Source organism: Musa acuminata, chromosome BXJ3-10 (assembly GCF_036884655.1).
Source record: "Musa acuminata AAA Group cultivar baxijiao chromosome BXJ3-10, Cavendish_Baxijiao_AAA, whole genome shotgun sequence".
NCBI lineage: Eukaryota > Viridiplantae > Streptophyta > Magnoliopsida > Zingiberales > Musaceae > Musa > Musa acuminata.
Window position 1 is genome coordinate 17,789,640 of NC_088358.1, and position 10,724 is coordinate 17,800,363.

Sequence of the window (10,724 nt, forward strand, 5' to 3'; positions counted from 1 at the left end):
TTATAATCTATATTTAAAAACGAATCAGTCTAATTATCGTGATCTCATCATGATTTGATTCTCATTGAACAGATTCATAAACATCACAATATATATAATATGCAACGTAAAATAAGAAAATACCAATAATGAGAAAATACCAATAATGATAAGAAAAAGAATATGTAACGTATCATGTACTATCACTCATGTTATTAATTTGCAATACTGACTAGCATATTTCAACAATTAATTCAATTTTTTTTATTTTTTAATATACTTTTACTATTTGAGAGAGAATATTTAAATCACTCCACCATCGTGCTCAATTGAATCTTAAGATAAAATTCTTATAATCTCAGGACAACATTTACGTGCTTCCAAGTTCATTTTAAACTTTATTCTTTTATTTTTATTATTTTATTTATTTCTTACTTGAAATCCGAATCTTTTAATTTTTATCCAACAAATTTCACAATAATTTCTCAAACATTTAAATAATAGATAGAAAGGTATGCATATTTAGGAAGGAACCAACATGTCTGGTAGATAGATGCTATTCGTGAAATAGAAGATCTAAGAGTTTACCATAAAATAATTTGGTAAACTAAAAATGTGTCGGTTACAGATTGAGTGAGCATCACCGCGATGCAGGTTAGACTGACTTGAAAGAATCCGATAGGTCTGATGGAATAAATGAGAGACAGAACCCTTCTTCAGATGAGGGTGCTTCATGCTGCTTCTATTCAACCATATGGCTGCCTCCACTGACTCGTTCCATACCTACACAAACTGTTCAGATATTAGTGAACGACATATGGAAGCTGAGAATTTGCTAAAAATTTAATTGTGCTTATGACTTCATTTGCTAAAAAACCACCTACAAGAATTTTGCCGAAAATATGCCACTAGCAACTATATTTATATATATGCTGCAAGTGGTCTTGTAATCTGAAATACCTCATGTTTTGTTGGATTTGTAGGTTGGCAAGTTTAGTAGAGCTTAATGGAATGTAGTTTAAATATGTTAAGTTAGTGGATTAGACTTAAACAAAGTTAATGTGTCTATCATAAATTCTATCAAGATCCGTTAAGCATTAGTATGAAGAGTGAAAGTAGGAAATAACTATCAATATATGCCCTAGAGGTATGACACAATATAGCGGCACTGCTAGACTGCACTTCATGCATTTAATCCTAGAAATTCTGTGTTATATTTGTACTTTGATTAGCACATCAAGTTTCTAAGTGTGAAGATAACTGAACCTTATATTTAGTAAGGCTTAATGAGATGCACTAGTTGTGCCTTAATATTTTGTAAGCAACAATTGATATCCAAGCATGTTCGTCATGTCGATATGTATCGGGCAATATATATTGATCCAATAGGGAATCGACATGTGGATCGTCCTACACTGAGCAATCCATAACAGGGGACTCCGTGTCACTTGATACGAGGTCTATACTAATCGAGTCAGTCAAAATCTGATTGTTACTAATATATACCGATTGATAAGAGTCGAATTTCGATCGATATCAATCAATGGTATGAATTTATTGAATTTAAATGGTAAAGTAGACCGTTTGAATCAAATCTAAGGGTTTTAAACTATTCTACCCCCTTATCCTTTTACTTTCCATAACTCATCTACTCTCTCAATCACTTTCTCACTCGTATATTTCTCTCATTTGCTTGAACTCCATAAAGCTATAATTTATAAATTAGATCAAGCTTACTAGGCTAATTAAGAAGGATTAACACCTATATTAGAGGGAAAAACTCTCTAATTAAAGATATATAGATAACTTATCAATCGCATTCGATAACCCACTCAATCCAAAGATATAGCAATGACGTGAAAAACAATGTCCCGACCAACGATTATGATGATACCAGGGAATCGATGGTCTCATCTACATTATTTGAGAGTGGTGCATGGACTAAGAAATAATATTTTATACATATTACTTAAGATTTAGACCATGAAGCTCGATATGATATTTGGTCATTCTTCTTTGAGCAATAATGTAAAGATTAATTTTATGATACATAACATATCAGTGATGAAAAGTAGAAGTTTTGGAATTCTCCATGCTATCGCACTAATATATGCCACAATCATACTTGCATCAAGAGTCACACTAGACATGTGTGGTTCACAATGATTAAACTGACTATCACTATATTAATGCACTAATAACATATGATATATTAGTATACTATATCATAGGATCAATTTCGAGATCAAGTCCGATAAACATATCAAATTAATATACAAATACATAGGATCATAAATATCTATCTACCACTATTAGAATTCTATCATTATTTCTGGTAGTAGAACTAGATATATCCAGATCGATTACTTGATTCATTTGAATCTTAAGATTTAAATTTTTTAATAAATAATTTAATAATTTAAATCATTTCTTTATAGATAATTTAATATCAATGAAAGAACAATCTAACAAATAATCTGTCCATTCTTTTGCACGAACAAATAAGGATGTGTGATCAGTTTATTGGGTCTCAACAATTGTACATGTGTAGGTCATAGATACATGTTCTCTTTCTTTGAGATGCTTAAATCTACAAGCAATCTAACTCCTAAATCATTTTTAACTTGTAAGTCCAACATATTTTAACAGTGGTTAAAATCTATCAAGTTAACATCAGTGTGTTGTGACATGAATGCATAGGTTTAGTTTACACATGATGCTAGATATTAGTAGGAAGTATTAGAGATGAGATCGTAATGGTTACCTGCGGTAATTGGAGGAGGGACTGTGGTAGGCTTGGCGATGGTGGGAATGGTTGTCATTGCGGCACCAGTAGCAGCGTTTGTGGTAGGGAAGCAGTGGGAATAATGCACTCCCATGCAGTGGGAATAATGCACTCCCATGCCTTGATGATATTGCAAGTGGTAGAGTGGGTAGATTGGCATCATCCCATTGGGAACAACCATTCCACCTTGTGCTGGGTAAGGGAACTGCCCCTGGAAGTATCGTCCCCCACCAATGTTGCCCAGCTTCTGCTCGTCAAACTAGAAAAGAAGCGGGCACGTCATTGAACAGCAGTTATCTCTCTGGTGCATTCAACAATCACTGATACGATTTCTTTGGTAGATTTAGGATCTACCATATTAATATTAGGGACACTCGCACATAAATCATTTCCTTGCAATAGAGATGATTCATGTCACAGGGGGAATCATTTAATGAGCATAGGATGCTGAGATTACCGCATTGTAACCCAAGTCTGTCACGTAATTAGGGGGGTACCTGCAGGATATAAGCAACTCGTGGAGTCACAACCCAGAAATAGTAGTAAAAAGTGAGTGTATGTGTTGTGCGCGATGTGAGCCAATGGATGAAGACACTTCAAAACAAAGGCGGGCCCAGAGAGTACGCCACTGCCGTGCAAGCACGTGGTTGGCCAGGGCACTAGTGACGGATCCGTCTCCGTCTCCGTCTCCGTCGGTGCGCCCGCGTCACGGCTAGGCCACTTGCGCCAATCACGTTGATCGAGGCCATGTGACCGGTGCCCAGGTCGCATGTGCGAGCTGGGGCGGATCCTTTCCGGACGCAAATCATATTGACTCACAACCGTTCATCCCACCTTTTACTAAATCTGAACCGTCCATCTGATTCGATCACATAATTTTTATTCAAGAAGGTCGGGCGACGGTTTTTGCAGGCCCTCCATTACCTTCCTGTCGAATCTCCACCCGATCCCGTGGGCGTTGTTGACCGGGCGATGACCGAGACGGGAGACGGGAGACGGCGGTGGCTTTCTCGCGGCACCGCCGCTGCTATTAGGCGGCAGTAGATCAGTGGCGAGAATGTTAGGGGCTTACCCGTAGGCGGCGGCATCGTAGAAGGGGAGAACACCGTGCCAGTGGTGGAGTTGGAACGGCGAGAGTGGCGTCGGCGTCCCCGAGGTATGTGGGTAGGACCACGGTGCTGCCGGCGGGACCGTTGACACGCCCCTCGATTCCACCGCCATCCCTTCATCAGCTCACACCCAGCACCAAACACAACCAAGGATTAAGTCACTAACAATCTTCTAGTAGAGAAGGAATCCATTTTCTACTTGGTCACGTTGTCTAAGAAGAAACAAGAAGGCCGAGGCAGGCCCCTTCTTTGTTTCTCTTGGAAGTGAGCACAGAGGAGAGTTGCAGGGAGAAGAACCAATGATAGGGACGTACCAGGTGGGGGGTGGTAGCCGTGGGCAGAGAGCGGCGTTGGAGTGGTGGGAGGAGAGGGGCGCAGGCTGCCGCGCTTCGCGCCCAGGGAAGCGAGGTTGCAGTTGGCACGGCGGCCGTTTATCATCGGCGCCGCGTCTTCGCACGCCTTTCGCGCCGCCTCTGGTTCCTTAAACGTCACCTGCTCACGTTTGTCCGTCGCTGCAGCTTCAGTTGCAAAGATGTGAATATAACCACACGAGCAAATAGGGAAAGGACGTACGAAGCCGTAGCCCTTGGATCGGCCGGTGGTCTTGTCGGAGATAATGACGGCCTCGAGGATGTCGCCGTACTTGTCGAAGTGCTCGCGGAGCGCCTCCTTCTGCGTCTCCCACGCAAGCCCACCGATGAACACTTTGGTCAGTGTCGTGTCGCCAAACGGCTGCCCCATCGATCTCCTCCTCCCAATACAAAGACTCCTTTCCCAGCTGCTGCTCGATCGATATCAGAACCCTTGCAGTTAGGAAGGGAGGAGAACGGTGGGAAAGAGGAGGAAAGAGGCTGTGTATATATAGAGGATCTTTCGGGGGTAGGACCGGGGACACGGTTTGCTGGTGCTCCAGCTCTTGGGGTAAAAGGATGCCGGTATGGTGAATCATATCCATAAGCGAGGTGGCGGGGAAGGCAGTGACATGGGATGGGAGGACAGCTCGGCCGAGCGGTCCTAGCAACGTGCATCCGCGTTGCTTTGACTAGAAAAGTTAGACCTTCATACTAAATATGAATGTATTATCATTGCCACCCACCATTAGGAAGCTTGACAATCTATGCCCCGACATCTATCTTGTGCACAAAGAAGACACGTAGGCTGTCCTCGGTCATGATCCGCGGTGGGATACGCTTGCCTGTCTTCTTTGGTTCTGATATAAACATACAGTGAGATTTAATGACATTTAGAGTAAGAATTTAAACCAAACAAAAGAAGGCAGAAAAGGAATAACTCTTACTTCGATGTGAAGACGAGGCATTGCTGTTGGATTTTGTAGGGTGATGATCCGTGGTTCTTCGCAATCGTTTGCAGCAATGCAACGATGAAATGAAAAAAAATTATGGTTTTCCAGTAAGATGGAATCGGATTTATTTATTGCTTCTCGATAGCAGACGATTGAAACAAGCACACTGTACGCTGCTCTCTCATGATGCCGTCTCTGTGGCATGCTCAGCGGCCTTCCCTCGGAAAGGAGCGACAAGATGAGCAGAGGAGTGCACCCAGGTAACCGACCGTGGGTTATACTTCTGCTAAATCCCCTCCGAGTTTAGGAGATATAATATGAATGCGTACAAAATAATTTATCGGTAAATATTTAATAAAACCTAGCATTCTTTTGGTGCCAACGTCTCCGTTTTATACGCTCCATTCACGAAACGAAAAGATGCAGGAAACATTACGTTTTTCTATTATTCTATTCTTAATAAGTTCTTGATATATTTAAAATTACAATTTTTTTTACTTCCTATGAGCCTGTGTTTTTCATTCTTTTTATCACCATGCCTGAAATGTACACTTCGAATCAAATTGTTTTTTTTTTTTTGTCCTTAAGTATGCACCACATTGAAAACAACCTTGGTTGGACTTGAGCACCTTGGGCTAATGCAAAATTGACATTCAATAATCTCAATTAACTTGCCATATTAAGATGTCTTATGTAGGATGTAAGATTGCCATATTAATTTCGATAGCAAATTTCGGACCAACTCATGTCAATGCAAGCTCTTGCGTTTGGAGCCGTAGCAGCAAGGGCAAGTCTAGGAAGCCATGGGCCACCTAAAAACCCATCTGCAAATATTATAAGATTGCATGGCCCAAGCACGTGCAAACTGTCCAAGCGAATGACGACTGTAGCATTGCCCTCCAAATCCTCCGTCAGCGGCAGCAACATAAACAAAACGGATTCCACCCTAATAAATGACACAACAGGACAGCGAACGGGAAGAAAGGCCGTGACGCAAACGTCATCCAAACCTCCTAAGAACGGCAGATGGTGTGAAGCAGCTAGAACCTCCAAGTGGGCCACATCAATGCAAAACTTGTGTTCCGTTTGCTCCTGTTTCGATCTTTCTTTATTCCCAATTCCTTCTCTCCCACCGGTTCTAACGTGGACGGCAAAATCTACAGAAAGGTGGGACGGACGGATACGACTTATCATTATTCTTCTGGCCTCTGTGATCTGGTCATTATGGACAAGGGTGAAGGTTGGAGAGAGTCTCGTGCGCTGGCCTTTGAAGATGAGCTGGTGAACAGGTACTCTCTCTCTCTCTCTCTCTCTCTCTCAAGACGAACAGGTTTATAAACTAGTAGTTAAAAAGTGGCGGTGGTTCACTTAACCATGTGGTGCGGAGTCCACCGCTATTCGGAGGCCGTGTGCATATTAGTACTCCATGTTAGCTTTAGTTTTAGTTTTGTTTATTTGTTTAGGTCACAATAAACAATGGTCTAAGATTAACAAATTTGGCTGATAACTACATGATTCACTGCATGCGTACCAAACAACTTATTAACTCTAGGTGAATACGAGACATCAGCGTATGGCACATCCGTGACAAGCTGATTGATTCCAGTGACCCTATGAACTCCTGAGCACATGCCCTACATGTGCAGTGAACCCTTTTAACTGTACAAAGTAAAATACCATCGACCCTATCGCAACAAGTCCATCAACCAAGTCTGGAATAATGTGGATGAAAACCATGCTACCGGGTAACGGCGCCACGCCACACTGAGATCCACAGTTTGGGACTCCGACATGATTAGTTGTCGGCCGCACAAAGTTTCTGACAATCTAACAAAACACGGCTCGAACAGATCTAACAGAACATGGTTTCCCTGCACTGCCGACGCCCAGCTACATGCTCCAACTTGACTCGGCTCGACCAAGTTCCTTCTTGAATTGTCTCCAACTTGTAGATGTTCATGCCACCTGTAGCTACAGCAATCGATGTATTCCTTGATCATTTGAGCAAAAGTGTGACGCGATCAATTGCGTTGCTCATCAAACCATGTGAGGACGCATGGTTTACGTATCGGCAGTGGTCGTGTTTTGTGTATAGTGCTCAATTGTTGGTTCAGTAAAAGGGCGCTAAAATAGAGAGCTGTTCAGGCTATACATCTAGGTCAGGTACTTTAGGGAAACCACCTAATGTTTGGAGAAATCAATACACCCTTACATAAAAAGAGAAGGAAAAGAAAAAAAACCTCTTAGATGTGATTTGCTATGTGATTTGTATAGGTGTGACATCCCTTAATTGTTGGGATTAGAATCATCAATTGTTATTTCATAACTTTAACACTTCTACTAATTAGGCTATATGATTGGTATAGTTGTGACATCCCTTAATTGTTGGGATTACAATAATCGATTGTGATTTCCTTATACCACTTTATGAGCTGAAACACTTAAACCAATTAGGCCAAGGATAGCCACTTCTACAAAAGAAAGCTGCTCCCAGTAAGGCTTTTAATTAGAAAAAAGAACCAGAAGTATTCAACCATGCCTTCTGCTAGACTACATAGGCCACAAACAAAAGTAGATACATGGTAAGAAGACCATCCTTCAAGCAAGGGTTTCAACACAAACAAGATTGATAATGCTTCTAGCTTGATTAAGAGTCAGAATAGTGGAGCTAGAATGTGTCTCCTAAAAAAAATATATTCAATCAATCATACTATTCTGACTCAATTGTGTAATGATAGAGTGACTTAAACTTAACATGTGAAACTGAAATTTATCAAAGATATATATTTTTGTAATTATTTTAGGACTACGACAAGGTTCCAGCACAAGATCCTTCATGCTGATACTTTAATTAATGTCATTGCATCAAAAAGCTTAGGAGCCATGATCTATTGATTTGTATCCTTAACAGTCTCAACCTAGATTGCACTTATTGTTTGATCACAATTAAGTTAGTCCACAAGGTGTGATCGACCACTACTAGATGATTATTTTAATTGAAAGAAAGGTATATAATATTAGAAGTAAGATCTGAAGGCCTAAAGGTGAAGCCAAATGAACAGACCCGCGAGGCAACTAGTAGTTAGTGAGTTGTTCTCTGATCAGTAAGATCGTTTTGTTCCCTATGCACAGACAACTAGGACTAAGACGCACTTCGATCTCCAACCAGCTGTTGACCTCAACATGATCATCACTTCAAGCACCCACAGTAAATATCACATTTTATAATCCACTAACCAAGAAAGAGTATTAAAAAAATGTCAAAGAACACTGGAAAATCTTAATCTATTGAACTATTTTATTCAAAGCTATGAATTAGAGGAGCTTCCAGAACTAATTCATGCCTTTGTATAAGAGTAACAAATCGTATCAGAAAGAGGAGTACCTGGTAGTTCCCATTGATACCAGGATGAGATCCCTCCCCCCCCTGCTTTCCTAGCAGACTAATCTTTCCCCCTTGTCAAAAAGCGTTGGTATCATCAGCATAATTGCTTTTGTATCTTAAAGCGATTTGCTACAAAGTAGATCTACACAATAGACAGATAGAGAATAATCAAAGAGGCAATGAGCAACACATGAACCAGGAGATCCAAGATAACCTACAAGACCTCGGTATTTCTGTCGGAACAAATTTAGCGGCCCAATGTACTCCACAAACCCTAACGTCGCAAATCGCCCACCGCATCGATCGATCGCCCTGCATCATCGACCATTAAGATCAACTGATTAGTAAAAGGACCGAGAGGAACAGGATTGGACCGAGAAAGACCTCCGATCTCGACCGCTAGTGATGAAGCTGACCGATTCGGATCCTTATAACCGCCTAGTTTCCTTGATGTTGGCGAAGGGGCGGCGGAATCGATCCTTCTCCGGATCGAGGGCTTCCGCCTCCATCATCCGGAAAGAAACCCTGTATCGCGACAGAGAGAGGAGGAGAGGGAGAGGGAGAGGGGGAGGTGGAGGTAGCGGTGGCGTTTGGCAGAGCAAAGAAGAGTGCGAATAGTACCTTTTATTTGGTTCGTATTTGGCGCGTCGGCGCGCGGAGAGACAGTTACGGGTGCTTTCGAATTATTTTGAATTCGTTGTTCGGGAGGAGATCGGACGCTGCAGAAGAGACGGGACCGAGACGATGGAGAACACGTCCCATCATCTCTGCCGTCCGTTAACTTTTCTCTGTGTTGCGGTGTATCGCGACTCACTCTGTTCTTCTTATTGGTCTTCGTTATGTTGCTTCGGAAAGCTCGAATCCATCTTTACTCGCTAGTCACAGTCTTGGTCCAACCAGTAACTCGATCAGACAAATTACGCTCCGGTCACAGAGCTATTGCGAAGCATATGTATCTGCACTCCTTGTCCATCATTCACAGTGTTCTTTGGTTGGATGTCGTTGCCTTTTTAATGTGGCACGCTTCCTCCATGGCGGCCCCACTCCCACTCCCACTCACAATGTGGCCGTCCACCTTCCACTTGCACCTCCACCTTAAACAGTAGCAACACACTTGAATGGCCCCACTCTCCATCCCAATGTGGCCACCCACCTTCCACATGCACCTCCACCTTAAACAGCCGCAACACACTTGAATGGATCTGCTTTGGCTTTTAAGGAGATCGATACGGCTGCAAAAGCCAAGAATCGGTAGTCTTCAATGAATTCTTCCACTGTTGGATGTCAGCACGGTGATGACTACGGAAAGGGAATCGCCTGCCCATGCCTGATGTAAATTGACCCAATCTCTTGAGATCAAACTTACTGCTGCATGCTGGTGCCAAACTAGTGTCTTTTTTAGTACTGCTTCTTCAGTTGCAGGGATGGATGGTTTTATCTGTGAGATTTGTTGACTGTTGTACTGTTGTTTTAGACACTCAGAAAAATATAATGTAGAGAATAATAATCTGAGGTGGTGCGATTCGCCTTTCTCCATTTAACATAAATCAGACATGGCCACCACAGTTAAAAGACAGTTTGACTTGCTCAGGAGTTAGTTTGTCTTGCGGTGTCTAGGGGTGATAAATGGAATCAGTTTAATGCGATTTTGATTTCGGTTCGGAAATCATCGGTTTTGAGTTCTGAATCGACGATTTTGATTTTATCCCACCGATTTCAATTGATATAAAAGATAAATTATTCTATAAATATTGAAATTCACATCAGGCTTTAAGCTTAAAAATACTAATCATTATACTGTACAGACTTTTTATTTTTTAATTTATTTAATTTAAAATTATTATTTTTAATTTTAATTTCTAAAAATCAAATTTAAATCGTATAACTCTGTTTCTGATTTAGTTAAAAATGATCGTTCATTGATTGATTTGAACGGTATCTATGACCGTCAACCGGTATAATTGAACAACGTCTCTCTCACACACATGGGTTGCGGCAGGAGTTCATTTGAAATTTAGGTGAGATACAATAACAAGTACACCGGGGATCAAATACTAGGCGGTGATCCCACGAGGCGGTTACCTGATCCCACGGAGCACACGACTCCGCGCTCGGTGGATGCGGACAAAACGGGTCGTACGGCAAAGGATGAGGTGGGAGCAG

General features: G+C 41.6%; 1 protein-coding gene across 2 annotated transcripts; it reads right to left on the reverse strand.

The window, feature by feature from the left end:
- Window positions 1-525: 525 nt before the first annotated feature.
- LOC135651032 (probable RNA-binding protein ARP1) lies at window positions 526-4,795 on the reverse strand. Of its 2 annotated transcripts, none has more exons than XM_065170805.1 (6): window positions 4,447-4,795; window positions 4,188-4,365; window positions 3,837-3,987; window positions 3,222-3,261; window positions 2,744-3,023; window positions 526-762 (listed from the first exon to the last, which is right to left on the reverse strand). In XM_065170805.1, the coding sequence occupies exons 1-6, from the start codon at window positions 4,612-4,614 to the stop codon at window positions 722-724; spliced, it is 858 nt and encodes a 285-aa protein (XP_065026877.1). In that variant the 5' UTR covers window positions 4,615-4,795; the 3' UTR covers window positions 526-721. The 2 variants fall into 2 exon arrangements, with proteins under 2 accessions (XP_065026877.1, XP_065026876.1); XM_065170804.1 differs by having other exon boundaries at window positions 526-771; window positions 4,447-4,792.
- Between the last annotated feature and the right edge of the window lie 5,929 nt (window positions 4,796-10,724).